At 30.2% G+C, this 14,924-nt stretch overlaps 2 protein-coding genes across 3 annotated transcripts; one reads left to right on the forward strand and one right to left on the reverse strand.

Annotated features, from left to right (window-relative positions):
* Positions 1-2,211: 2,211 nt before the first annotated feature.
* LOC108776262 (40S ribosomal protein S12 homolog tsunagi) lies at positions 2,212-3,495 on the reverse strand. The gene is made up of 4 exons (XM_018542821.1): positions 3,333-3,495; positions 2,849-2,995; positions 2,482-2,743; positions 2,212-2,382 (listed from the first exon to the last, which is right to left on the reverse strand). Exons 1-4 carry the CDS (start codon positions 3,391-3,393, stop codon positions 2,352-2,354), a joined length of 501 nt encoding a protein of 166 aa, XP_018398323.1. The 5' UTR covers positions 3,394-3,495; the 3' UTR covers positions 2,212-2,351.
* An 882-nt stretch (positions 3,496-4,377) lies between these two features.
* On the forward strand, positions 4,378-11,358 carry btz (CASC3 exon junction complex subunit). Of its 2 annotated transcripts, XM_018542830.1 has the most exons (9): positions 4,378-4,688; positions 6,181-6,611; positions 6,679-6,808; positions 8,052-8,203; positions 8,295-8,701; positions 9,346-9,600; positions 9,736-9,768; positions 9,999-10,255; positions 10,364-11,358. In XM_018542830.1, the coding sequence occupies exons 1-9, from the start codon at positions 4,590-4,592 to the stop codon at positions 10,973-10,975; spliced, it is 2,376 nt and encodes a 791-aa protein (XP_018398332.1). In that variant the 5' UTR covers positions 4,378-4,589; the 3' UTR covers positions 10,976-11,358. The 2 variants fall into 2 exon arrangements, with proteins under 2 accessions (XP_018398332.1, XP_018398333.1); XM_018542831.1 differs by lacking the exon at positions 9,736-9,768.
* Positions 11,359-14,924: the final 3,566 nt, after the last annotated feature.

Consider the following 14,924-nt stretch of genomic DNA (forward strand, 5'->3'; position numbering starts at 1 on the left):
CTTCAAGATTGATTCGAATTTAACGCTATCTAGAAATTCGAATTTTCTAAGATATCCGAATTTCGATCCGAATAGTAAAAGTCGAATCCAGATCCGAATTTCAAATTCCGGATTCGTAGCAAATTTATAGCGAATTCGACTTTATTTATTTTACTTTTATTTAAAAGATAGCATTCATTTTTTATGCAATTTTAAATATTCTATTTTCTTAGAATTAAATATTCTATTATTCTTTTTTTTGTGTTTTAAAAAACCTTCAAAATAATCCAATTTTATGGTTATAACTTTCTCTTTTATAAGTTAATTTAATAATTTTAATAATATAAATTAAAAATTTTATATATATATATAACATTAATTAATTGTATATATATATTTTTTTTAAATTGTACATGTGAATTGTGAAATTCAATTTTTATTATTTAAAAAGTGACTTATGTTAAAAGTTATGAAATACATTTTTTATTTATATTTTTGCTATTTGTATTGAGTACGAATACACGAATACAATTTAATTATGGTAAAATGTTGCAGTCGGAAATTTTAGAAAATACATTCAGAAGTAATGCGAATAATACAAATATCGTTATCACGTGAAATTATCAAAAGATCTATTCATATAAAAAAATCCAAAGAAAGCAGTCTGTCAATAAACTCTAGATGATATATATTGTTTAACACTTATACGGTTTTATATTAATTTTTACAGTTTCAAATGTAACAAAACACATTGTAGTCTCACATGATGGAACTTACTATCCTAAATATCTGTGATATACAACGGAAAAGATGTACAGTGGCGTGCAAAAGTTTCCGGCCAATAACTTTTTGCATTTTAATTTATAAAAAAAGAAACTTGATAAAGATTTTAATTATCGAGTATTAGTACAAGCTGTGGGTAACGAACGCCTTGTACCAACACCTATTACCTATAATAATTTTATCAGACTCTTATAAATTAAGATACAAAATGTTACTGTCTGGAAACTTTTGCACGCCAATGTATGTGTAAAAAATATATAACTTTTATCGAAAGTGTATTTGTCGTTCATTTTATTCCTTTCCATAAGTATAACTTCGTAGAAACTAATTTGTCTTTGGAAGAAAATTGCAAAATCTGAAAAAAAAGTATTTTATGTATTTTTCTATAATTAAAAAAAATTCAAGTGCTTTGCTGTTTTCAATAAACAAACTCGTTCTCGATGCGGCGAGGATCTTTCGATTCTCAGGATAACGCCAAATTTGGATCCTTTTTGTTTATGCAAAAGTTTTAAATAAATAATAAATTGATACTTCCACTAAATAATTTTTTTATTTGATTACAAAGCTACTTTAATGATTTTATACTCCCAATAAAGTCAACAGTCTACAGTCAAATTTTATGAAAAATCATTGTTATTATAATAGCTTATAAACCAATTAAATTAATAGTCGATTAAGTTAATCGGCGTTGGTAACAGTCGCCCTAAGCTGTTACTTTATTTTGAAGCGCCTCTATGTCCACAAAACGTGGACATTGAACTATGTAGCCAATATCCACGATCGTGTCAGTAATGTCCACGATTTTTGGTTCGAATCTTCCCTATGTCTATGATTATCGGTCCGTTAGACAGATAAAGACAGACAATCGATTGATTGAATTATTATGCGCTGTGTTGCGTCATTTATCTATTAGGATATATCTTTTGTATAATAAATATAGAAACATCTCTAACTCTTCATCTTTTTTCGACAAGATATACAAAAAAATAATGACTAAATATGCCATGTATTGAGACAATTAAAAAACATGTTAATTTTGCTTGTTTTGTCACAAATTCTTATCTTTTCTACTCATACTGCTCAAATATGCTTTCGCGATGAATTAAAAAATCAGATTTCACATATTTGATATATTTTTATCAGATTTGATACATTTTCATCAAATATTACATGTACTCGAAGTTATACATAAGTCGTGTTGCTACAAAAATAAGATTTTAATAACATTTATTTTACCCAAACTAGTATAAAGCATGGTATTAAGTGTGAGACCAAAAATTACTAGATATTTAGATAAAAGAAAATGGAAATATTGACATAAAATAGTAATGTTCTCGTTTATACAACAGACTGTATTTGAATGACTTATTCGTGATCTTCTATTCACTAACTAATGATAGTATACAAAATTTTGTATGGATAGATATATAGAACAAAAGTAAAAGCCTGGTAAAGAAAGTAGTTATTTTGAGCATTTTTAAAACGATTATCAAATATAAAATAACTTTGTCTTACTTCAAATGACGATACATAATAGAAGATAATTAGATGCAGAAATGACGATACATAAGAAGAATAATCTATAACTCTCATCGCCTTCTGTGACTTCTTTTTCTGATTCTATAAAAATAGGAAAGTATAAAACATAAATATTGATATATAAATCCAAATATTATATCAGTTTAAAGAACTGCATTTAAATAATTATATAACACTTACTTTTTTGGTCCTTTTACGAAGCACCAATCGACAGAGATAGCTTGACCTAAGATTTCGGTACCATTTAAAGCCTCCTTCGCAGCTTGTGCTTCCTTAAAGGTTTCATATTCCACCAATGCATAGCCTTTCAAAAATCCCGTTCTTCTATCTAAATTCAAATGCAAGTTCTTGATTTGACCATACTCAGAGAATTTATCCTGAATATCATCCTCCTGTGCTTCTTCATGTACTGAATTTATAAATAAGATCCATCCTTCTACAGCTGAAATTATATGAAAAATATCAACTGTTTCAAAATCTTACAAATAAAAATAAGAAAATAAATTCTGCAATTCAAATTAGCAAGTCGTGACAAAGATATTCTTACATCTCTGCGGTCCAGGTTCATTATCGTCTTCTTCAACCAAATTCATGGATTCATAATGCCCAACGTCATCTCTCGTTGACACCAATTCCGCGCCATGGCCTCTACCTTTCCTTTTCTTCGCTTTTTCCTTAAGACGTGCAATACCCTCTGGAAACATCAATCAGAATAATTATTTACACCATCCACATTGTTATGATCCACACAGGTACTATTGTCATTTCTTTTCACATTTCTTATACGATTTCATGTAAGTTCAATACCATCAAGATATTGAATAGTTACTCGCAAAAAAACCGCTACTCCAAAATTTGGTAATTATTTACTTGAGCTATCTCATCTTCAATCTTGATAAAGCTTTTAATAACTTTATAGAGACACTGTGCTCGGTATGGTAAAAGGGATATAAATATATGAAATTAAATTATCGAATCTCTGTACAAAGTTGAGGTTACAATGCTCGTAAAATGTAATGAACAGGACTTACGATCTCCTTCGTCATCGACCTCAAACTCCTCAGCGTTATCGATGTCCAAAACATCCGCCATAGTTAAGGTTTCAGTATTTCAATAATTCTTGAAATGAGTGACCTCGAACACGTACAACTACAGTCGGAGACCGGAGAGAAGCCTTCTCTTCTTCTTCTTTAATGGGCGCATTCAGCGAACTCAACAATTGAGTGAGCGCTCATTATTATTGGTGTATTCTTCCAGATCTAAAATTATGATTGGATGATCTAAAAGAATACACCAATAATGTTGAGTCCGCTGAATGCGCCCAATGGCTCCCGCCTTCAAATAATAAAAGGAAGTCGATACGGCCAGATTACGTCCAAAAACCATAAAGCGGGGAGCACAGACTTTTGCATAACGCATAAAGCATGTGCATAAGGAATTTCATTGGTCCATTTTCTTATGCATGAGTCAATGGACCAATCAAATTCTTTATGTATATGGTTTATGCGTTATGCAAAAGCTGTGCTCCCCACTTAAGGCGAGAAACACACACTTTTGCATAACGCATAAAGCATGTGCATAAAGAATTTCATTGGCCCATTTTCTTATGCATGAGTCAATGGACCAATCAAATTCTTTATGTATATGGTTTATGCGTTATGCAAAAGTTATGCAAATTATTTATCTTACCTACTTTAAATGATATATACCATTTATCGACTCGCACAATTTTCGTAAGATAAACAATTTCTGATTATTTCTGAGGTATTATTATTGAGGTTATATACAGTATATGATTTCTGATAGCAAAATCTAATGTGTCGATCCTCCTCATCCGAAACGCGGTCGACATGATCAAAATTGACGAATATCAAGCGTCAATTTGGATCACATGATTCTTTTTGTCTACTGAAACAGCTAGTTTGAGCAGCTCCGTGAGAAACTGTTCGCGGTTAACCTACTTCCGGGAAAGTTCGCGTTTTTGCCGCCAGACGTTGCCACTGATGCAGAATTGCACTCGGCACTTGCCACTCTTGTCGATCTTTAATAATACATGGTCGTTCGTTTTCATGATGGTTTCATGACGAGACTTCGAACCAATGCATCGCGGGATATTTCTCGGAGATTCGTAGTAATTTTTTCTCCTTTTCTCATCCATTCTCAGAAGTGCTGGCCGCATTGCCATCCAATTGTTTTTAAGTGAGGCAGAGGAGCTGTCAAATAAAGAAGTTCTCAGGACTGACACGAAGAAACCAAACGCGTAATATCTCCCAGTGCTAAACGAAGTAATGTCGGATTCGCGGCGACGTCGTAAATCCAACCAGTCATGCGGTTCCGACGATCTTTCGGATTCGTACGAGGAACTAAACGCTACGAAAGAAACCCAGGTAAGTGGAACTCAGCTGTCGCCAAGAGGATAACGAGATTCTTGGGAGATGAATCTCAATCCGCACGAAATATCTACCCTCGTTAGCTTTTGGATTAGCGCTGTGTTTCTTGCGGACCTCCCCGCAAACCTCGAGCGATCTCTCTCGTGCAAAAGATGGAAAACAACGAGAATCTCGCCAGCGGGAATCATGCAACGATTAAGAAGACAGATTTTATTTGGCACTTATTAATTTTATCTTTAATCATCATCGCAAAAGTCTACGCTTTATGACTTATTGTTAGTTACGGACATGTACTGATTTCTTAGAACAATCTTTTTCTCGTGAATATATTATTTGTATATTTAGTTGGAATGTTTTCTTTAAATATTTCTTTAGTCTTCTTTTATTGTTTTATTAATTGCTTCATCAACTTTCTCGCTTTTAGCTAAGGATATTTTGACTGAGAGAAAGAAACAAAAAGAAGCAAAGTTGTAAATGGCTTTTAACTTGTTTTAATGTATCAGTTTATTCAGAATGAGTCGTATTCAATTTATATTATTCTATATACATAGTTAACATATATAGTTAAATAATAAAAAATTACACATCATATGCAAAAGCATTATCTTTTGATTTATATTATCTTTTAATTTAATATTTATTCATTATCTTTTGTTTTTCCTTTTGATCACAACATTAATTAAATTACACAGATACTGATGCAAACCTGGCGCCTGACTTTATCAAAAATAAAACTTGATAAAGTAGCTATCAGCTATAGCGAGTTTGTCCTTCGTCCGTACCTGTTTGTACCGACCTTTATTTTGTTTGTACTTCAAAGAATACAAAAATAAGTAAATTATAAAAAATAACCAGCGCCCAACTTTAAGATTTTTTTATGTCGCTTATGCCATTCGAAAGAGAATCGTTTGTACCCGTTTATACCTCTTTGATTTTTGTTTGTTCCTCAAGAGGTTCGGAGATACAGCTTTTTTTTGCTATATAGGGGTTATGCAAAAACTGAAAAGCGCTGTATCTCCAAATCCTTTAAGGTACAAACAAAAATGAAGATACAAACGAATACAAACGATTCTCTTTCAAATGTAATAAGCGACATTAAAAAGTCTTAAAGTTGGGCACTGGCTATTTTTTTATAATTTACTTATTTTTGTATTCTTTGAGGTACAAACAAAATGGTTGATATAAACAGGTACAAATGAAATACAAACGCGCTATGCTATCAATTTTTATTATTGATAAAATCGAGCGCCAGGTTTACACAGATAATTAATCATTGGAATTAACCAGTAGATTGACAGAGATAAGGATCAATTTTAGAAAAATGAAAAAATGATATATATAATTGATACATATTTAGAAACAATTGATAAATAATTAACATAAGTAAATTCTAGTATTCTAATATTCTATTGATACATATTTATGAAGCTTTCAAGAATAATTTAAAACTAATTTGGACATATTATATTGACTAATTTTCTTTCTATAGAGTAGTGAACAAACTGATGGACATCAAGATTCAGAATGTGACATTTATGAAAGTGACTCAGATACTGAATCGCAAGAAGGTGGGGAACAACGTGAAAGTGGAGATGGACAAGAAGAGGAAAAACCACAGAAGAAGTTGGACGATGATGAAGACAGACGTAACCCACAGTACATACCAAAACGAGGAACGTTTTACGAACATGATGATCGTACAACTGACGAAGTGACTGAGAATAACACAGAACAGCAGACAAATGCAAAAGAAACCAAGGAAAAGAAAGTATGGAAAGACAAGGAAGACAGATGGGACCACGATCGATATAATGACGAAGAGCAGGCTCCAAAAAGACCTGAAGAATTGATAGCAACGTATGGTTATGATATTAGAAATGAAGAAGGACCACCTAGAGCTAGAAGGAGAAGAAGATATGGGTGAGTTTATCGCCGAGTTTTGTTTTCTTTAAATCCTGATTTTTTTATGTTACTTATATTTTCTCAGTCGTGGACCTAACAAGTATACAAGGAATTGGGAGGATGAAGATGCTTACGGAAAGACTACAACTGGTAGAGGAAATAATAGACGCTTCCAAAAAAATAACGAAGATTTTCCTGCCCTTGGTAATAGTAAGGTAAAACTCGCAAAATATACATTTAACTACTTTAACTGAAAAATTCAAACATTTTAATAAGAAACAACATCAGAGTTTCTTTCTTTAACACTAACAAATTGCGAATATACATTAAAGTACACAAAGATCTATTCCAATTTGTAAATCTAACGTGGTTTATAAAACTAATTGCAACGATTGTGACGCAATATATGTAGGACAGACAAAGAAGACAATTGAAAACACGTATTGCAGAACATCGTAATCATATACGTTATAATTCATCTTCCAAATCGGTGATAACTGATCATAGACTGGGCAACTTGGACATGATTTTGATTGGGATAACATTCACATTCTAGACGAAGAATTTCAGAATTCTTGTTACAGAAAACGTCTAATAGAAATGCTTAATATTAAAAAGCAGAAAAACAGTCTTAACCTCTAGATAGACACAGAAGGATTACACGTAGCATATATTCCGATCATAAACAAGATTTGACTTTGCATCACCAAATTTCTCATTTTAATATTGTACCGACAACTGTGAAAATTAAACGTGTCTTTTCTTATTATGACAATCGACAATCGTAATTTGTAATTTTTTAATTTTAATCATTGACATTCGTGTATTACGTGACTATCTCTTTTGACTTTAATTGCGTTTGCGAGATGTCGACCATTTGACGTTCTATTTGATATTAATATGTTATGGACAATTTGGTGAGTTTTTAACAACTTGACATTCTTTATGTGTATTGTTTTAAATTTTTATTTTTTAATCAAAACAAAAAAATCTTTTTTCCCCTATCAGAACATGGTGAAACTCGGTTTTAATTGGTCTTTCAATCATTTGCTGAACAAGGACGATTTTATCTTGTTCAGAATGTCCATCGCATCGTTTATCTTCAAAATAGCGTTTTTAATATATCAATTTTATGGTTTAAAATATAATATGTTGGTGTTATGTTATATAATTGTTGAACATCTGAGGAGGGCTGAATCATACAGCTGTAACATGTAATGCGTAGTTATGTTAATTAATCAAATGTTAAAGTAAAATTTATAATTAAATCATGGTTTTTCACATATTTTATTTTATTTGAATTTTTGATAAATTATTTCTACTAATTTGACTTTTATCAGTCCTTTTGTATTACACAATTGTCATTTTTATATTAAGAGTTTTTATATTGAAATATTATTTTTAAAATATACATTATTCATTATTACAAGTTTTATTAAGTTTCTCTTTGTAATATAGAATACTCCAAACAAAGTAGAGGAACCTGTAATTTCATCAGCTTGGTATAGCAGCAAGAATAAAACACAGAATAAAACTCAAAACTTTCCACCACTTCAATCTCAACAGGATAATGCAAAAACTAAACCTACAATTGCTTCCAATACATCCACGTACGTGTAACAGTTTTTTGTATTATATTTATAAACAAGTTTTTTTATTGATAACGAGATGAATTTTTGATGAACGAAAATGTTATTATAGAGGTGAAAATAAAGCATCAGATGAATCCACTAATATATCTTGGAAAAAGGACAGTAGACACGTTACTCAAAATCAAAATACAAATGGAAACATTGGCGATGATGGAGAAAAGTTAGCTAATACCAAGCCATCATCAAGGGAGACTAACAAGAGGAATACCCAGGAGTCTGTAAGCTTGGTCGCCAGTAGGACGCGTGGAAGAGGTTTCAAGTCCAATGCTAATAACAACATGGTCACTAACAGAATAGTTGAGAATAAAGTGAAAGGACGTGGCCCGGGTCCAGTTACAATAGAGAATCGAAGAAATACCGTGCAGCATAATGAAGACCACCAGCTTGCTCATGATATGAAACAACAACTTAATATTAATGATGGTAGTCAATATCATCAACCCGCACGACACAACAGTGAGTTTTATTAAGTATAATGAGAAAGAGAGAGAGAGAGAGAGAGAGAGAGAGAGAGAGAGAGAAAGTATAAGAAATTTTATACATATATTTATAATAGGTAAATCTTTGACGAAAGGCGCGTAAAAAAAGTTTTCTGCAAATTGAGTAATCTCAATCGACATTACATTTTAAAACGCTTGATTGCAACTGGTTGATATGCTTACAACCTTATAGTTTATGACATTTTTTGTATGGAGGGCTTAACATTTGTAGAGACTATTAGACAAAAGATTAGAGAAATTTCTAAAATTGACTATTTAATTAATTTATTTATTTAAGATGTAATATTTCTCTAATATTTCTTTTTAATATTTGTGAGATTTTTTAAAGTATCTAATAATAAAAAGATCTAATTCAAAATATTTGATAAATTGATATAAAAGTTGATTTCGACATTCTGAGAAATGTTTTAAGGAATATATATGTAAAAAAGAAATTATTTTTTCTTCCAAATAATATCTTGTTGATGCTTTTAATTTAAATTTTTATTATACAGGGTGAAGCATCTAAAACAGATCACCTGAATAACTCACTCGTTTTTGGTACTTCATCCTATATAGCTGCAGTGTCTAATTTTTATCTTTTTTTTCTAATTTGTATAGAAGGTTTTTTCACATCCGCCAATCAACACAGATCAAATACAGTACCTCCTAGAATGCAACAACAACAACAACAACAGCAATCACATCAGCAACAAACACATTTGTCACAACAAACATTACAGCAACAGCAGGATAGTTCTGGAAACAGACCTAAACGATATTCCAGTCTTCGTCAACGACCTACTATTACAGAAACTTCTGCGCAACAGAATTATCCATCACAACATGCCCAACATGGATATTTTCCACCTCAAGGTAATAATGCATATTGATATTTCATCATACTTCAACGCATGTTCCTAATCCATTTTTTATGATATATGCTTTTACATGGCCTAATACAAGCATGTACTTAAAATTAATGTGTCGCTTGTGCATACGCGTACCTAGCTGGAAATTCAAGAACCGTTCTAGAATCTCAAGGTAAGAAAAAAATTATATACGTATCACACCCGTGCGCGTGAGCGCACACACAACACACACACACACACATACACACACACACACACACACACACACACACATTACAATAAAAAATAAATATATAAAAATTATTCAATTATCTGCACAAATATATTAAAAATAAATATCATTATCTTCAATTATTTGACGAAATATTGTAAACTAATTTATCACGTGCATCAACATTACAGGTTATCCCCAAAGTCATTTTGAGCAGTCTTCTCCGGTTGCTCCAGCCACAGCACCCATGGCAGGGCAACCTGTTATTTCTCTACCACCTGGTGGACAAGCTGCTAGCTACGCGCCACCGCCGTTCTTAGTACCACCACCGCAATTCATACCACCTCAAACAGCACCACCTAGTATAATTAATTATGTTCCCGGTCCAAATGGTCCGACATTTCCACCAAACTTTCAAGGCTACCAGGGATATAATCCTTCAGTACAGGTGAGAAAAGTAAATTTTTGTAAATATCAGAAGAAAAAAGAGAATCGTAAAAAGATACAATATACTATGAACATTCTGTATTTAATTTTGTATGCTTTAATATTGCAGCCTCAAGGTCCACCACCGCCTCAAGAATTATACCAACCCCAAGGATGTACTTATTATAGTCCTGCGCAACAGCAGCAGCAACAGCAACAAGCAGCTCCTTTGCGACGACCGAAAGCAGCGATACCTATTCTTCCACCGCCTGATAATCAGCAGAGTGTTAGAGGAAGAGGTAGAAGTGCCCAGTATCAGAATAATCAATCTAGCAGTAACATGCAACAAACTGAACAAGAAGCCAAGAGTGGTAACATGGTGGAAAGTGGCGAGAAACCTGTGCCGGGACAATTCGACAGTGCGCAAACCGAGCAGTCAAGCATACTGAATCAGGAACCCCAAAAGGATCAAGATCCGGAAATGATCAGAACAGTAAACGACCTGGACGAGAAGGTAGAGATGATTACCAATGCTGACTCTCACATAAAGATCAATGCGTCATCCGTTATAAAAGATAACTTGGACGGTAGCGTTAGTGTTCAGGAATTATTAGAAGCAACTTCTAATGAAAAAAATACTGTTTCGCACAGTCCAACGACATTGGCTAGCGTCGAGATTGAATTAGGTAACATTGAATCCGCGATTCCCGAAAGTACCATTGTTGAAAAAGCTGCAGCCTAAAGAGTGTGACGATTATTGCGCTTCGTATTCACACGTTTTCCTCGCGATTTACTACGGGTTGAATTGTCGCTTCGTGGATTATACACGACGCGTGTTGCGAAACGTTTAGAATTCAATTCGCATATTCATAATCATATATTTATTCTGTAATGTAATTGCGTATGCAATCCTCTATAGAATCAGGGACGCAGAATAATTATTAATTCAAATAATTTATATTTGGGGAAGTATGTAGTGAATTCGTTATATTTTATAACGAATTAAGCTACATTAAAATTATGTTCTCGAATGCGGTTATTGCAATAAACTAGCTCTGACGTGTACGTCGCGATATATAGCTTTAAGACCGCTGATCCGCCACTATAGCCACATTAATTTAAAAGCGAAAGATTATATGTGATTTATTTTGCAGTATCTATGATTTATATGCTTTATATTCTGTGTATCAAAATAAATTAGCTTTACTCGTATGAGTTTCGTTGAAAATGCTTATGATATCCTTATAAAGTAAAAAACCAAGAATACATGTAAATTAAATTATGCGAAATAAAATAAAAAAAAAGATCCATTCCAATAAAAATAAAAAAACAAAATTCGTTATTTTCCGACATCTGTTGGGAAATTTTCTTCTACTTTATCGAAATGGATTTTTCTATGCAACAATAATAACATGACTGCAGTGACGGATTTGAAGCTTTACTGATTATTGTTTAGAGTTAAAGAAGTTTCTTAAACAATCGATACGCGAATAAAATTAAATGCTATTAAATATAAGTGTAAAAAGCGTATTAACTTATAAGAACGATAATCCGTATTATAATAATAAAATAGCAGCCTCGTGCTGACGTTATTATTGCTTGGAATATAAAATAATGATAAAAGTAACTTTTTATATACGACATCTACCGATAACTGGTTATTATTTAGCGAGGAATGTTAATAGTGTACTGATATAATATATTTGACAGTTCTGCGCGGGCCATGACTGCGACACAATATAATTGACGTGCTAAAAATCCTATATACATATACTTTTTGAATGTTATGACTATCTACAGAGCAGAAATGTTTGTAGTTATAACATTAACGAAATAAGGGAGGATGTTAAAAAGAGGCCGATTTCTGTCCAAAAAGATGTAAATAAACGGAAGTGTTTTATAACCTCTTGAATATGATGATGTTAATAAAAAGTTCGAGATCAATAGGCAATATCTTGAAAATTAAGCATGAACATGATATATTTAATAAAATTTCAATATTTTTGCTTATTTTTCAAGGTATTTCCCAAATATCATAAACTTTTTAATAATTTTATTATATTTAGGAGATCAAAATCTACAAAATCACTATTTCTTTTACTTACATTCTTTTGGGCAAAAGATAAACTTCCTCGAAAAAAAGGACAAATATACGTCAAAAAGATGTAAGTAAACGGAATAGTGTTCTCTTTGGGCAAAAATCTGCCCTTTTTTGGAGGATATTAAAAATTAAAAAAAATCTTTGCCTAAAAGAATGTAAGTAAAAAGAAAGAAAGTGTTTTTTTTTTTATAGATTTTGATCTTCTAAATATGATAAAATTATTAAAAAGTTTTAAGTTTTAATGCGCGAGTATTAGAAAATAAATAATAAATGCAGCATGATAATGTTAATTTTATTAATTAAAAGCTTGACCAATCAAAATTTTGATTGCCACTTTTAGACGAGTCAAAATTTTGATACTATATAACATTCTTAAGAATAGTTTGAATCTATATTTGAATACTCTATAAAATAGGTAAAACCTACTTTTATGTTATTACACTTAGTATAAGTTATTTTAAAATCCCTTTTTAAAATCTTTAAACCTATACATTTTATTTTAATACTATTTTGAAACTACGAAGAATCAAAATTCTAATGTTACTTTGATATTTGGATGCTCCATACTAAAAAACCTATCTTGATATTTAAAACGGTTATGCAAATTTTTGTTTTAAATCTTGCTAATTCAAATAGAGTTTCGATCATTGACATTTTGAAAGCTTTATGTAGATATAATATACGGATTATACATTCTTGATATTTTATATTTATAAAATATCGAAAAATTTTTTTTAATTACAATTAGAATTAAAATTATTAATTTACTTAAATGTATGAATATTTAAAATATATACATAAAACTAATCATATACATGAAAAATAATGAAATTGAAAATATGCAACACACACTACATAGATTTATAACATTATAATTAAAAAACAAGAGACGAATAATTTTATTCAAATTCTTTTTTATTAATAAGTAAAGCAACATACGTTACATTATCAAAATTCATATATAATATACAAGGTGTTATAAGAAAGTTAACAGAAACAGCATAGAAATCATTGTTATATAACATTTATTAAAAAAATCATTTAGTGGAATATTTAAATTGATAACCTGTAATGGTAAATACATCTTGCTTCATAATTTTACAAGTAATCACATAATGTTGACAACAATTACAAGTGGATTGATTACAATTTGAAAGTTTAATAAAACAATGAATAGGGATTTTTACAACTTATTATTTATGTTTTAAATATTTAATTAAATATATATTTCAAATGTGTGTGTGTAGATATGCAACAACTTCAGATTTAAATCATTCACTTATTTTGCGTATTTCATATGTTTCAAAATGTTATTTCATATAACACTATCATATACATATATTACTTAAAGTTAAAATAAAGTCATAAATATACATATTTAATAATTATGGCTCGATTTAAAGAATTGTTTTAATTTGGTAGCTTCAAAGTGAGGAAAGAGACGTATACAATATTTTAAGACTGCTATCTTTTATTGCCAAAAATATAAACTCTATATTATGCCCCACGCAGCACACATTATTTATAAAATATTTACAAAATATCTATAAGATAGATAAATATTTATAAGATTTTTTTGTAAATATTTTTGTGGTTTTAGATTGCACAGATCATAAACATTTATTGTAAGTATTATGAAATACTTATTATCAATGTTGTAGTAAATGTTATGAAAATACTTAATAGACACATAATCCAAGTAAAAAATATGTATTAGAAATATTTATTTATATTTATCATAAATATTTTGTGCTGTCTGTGGGACGTATTTCTAAAAATATTATATTCATTATTAATTTTCATTATTATAGAAAATAAAAATAATTTGCATGAATTATAATAATATTAACTAATGATGTCATCCATGATCCATCTATAAAAATTTTTTCTGTTGATAAACAATGAGAGAATACAATTTTACATTAGTAATGAAATAATCCTCTCTACAAATGCAAACGGTAAAGAAAAACAATTTATTGAAAGAATATAAATTTAATCTATCAAATCGTAACAGAAGTGCATAATGCTAGAAAAGTTTATAGCGAAATTTAAAATTCAAACAACTTTTTTTTATAGATTATTTTATTCGTATCACATTAAACTTTAATATGTTGTTCATTAAATTCCGCGTCTGACTTCTAGATGCCCTTTTATACTATATATAGTTTGTAGCAATAACTTCGTTAAAAATAAACAAATTTTGAATTTAAAAAATAGGTTTTTAAACTTAAACTTTTTTTTTTCCAAAAAATTATTACTTTCTTTGAATTTTTGTGAATTTGCTCCATCGAAACTTTGAAACTTTGTTCTATCAAACGATATAATTGCCAAATTTTTTTTTAAATATGCAGTTATGATAGAAATGAAATAATGCTACTAACTTTTGGTATAACCTAATGTAATAAAAATGAAAATTTAAAAAAATTGTAACTAAAATATTTTTATTTTTTTACATTTGTTTTACTAATATACATTAACTAATGTAATAATCTTTTATAAAAGAGATCGAGATTTAATATAATTTATAAATATTTTTATTAATTTATTGATTCTAATATAATAGTATATATATTATCTAATATATATATAT

This window comes from Cyphomyrmex costatus, unplaced genomic scaffold, assembly GCF_001594065.2.
Source record: "Cyphomyrmex costatus isolate MS0001 unplaced genomic scaffold, Ccosl1.0 scaffold35, whole genome shotgun sequence".
NCBI lineage: Eukaryota > Metazoa > Arthropoda > Insecta > Hymenoptera > Formicidae > Cyphomyrmex > Cyphomyrmex costatus.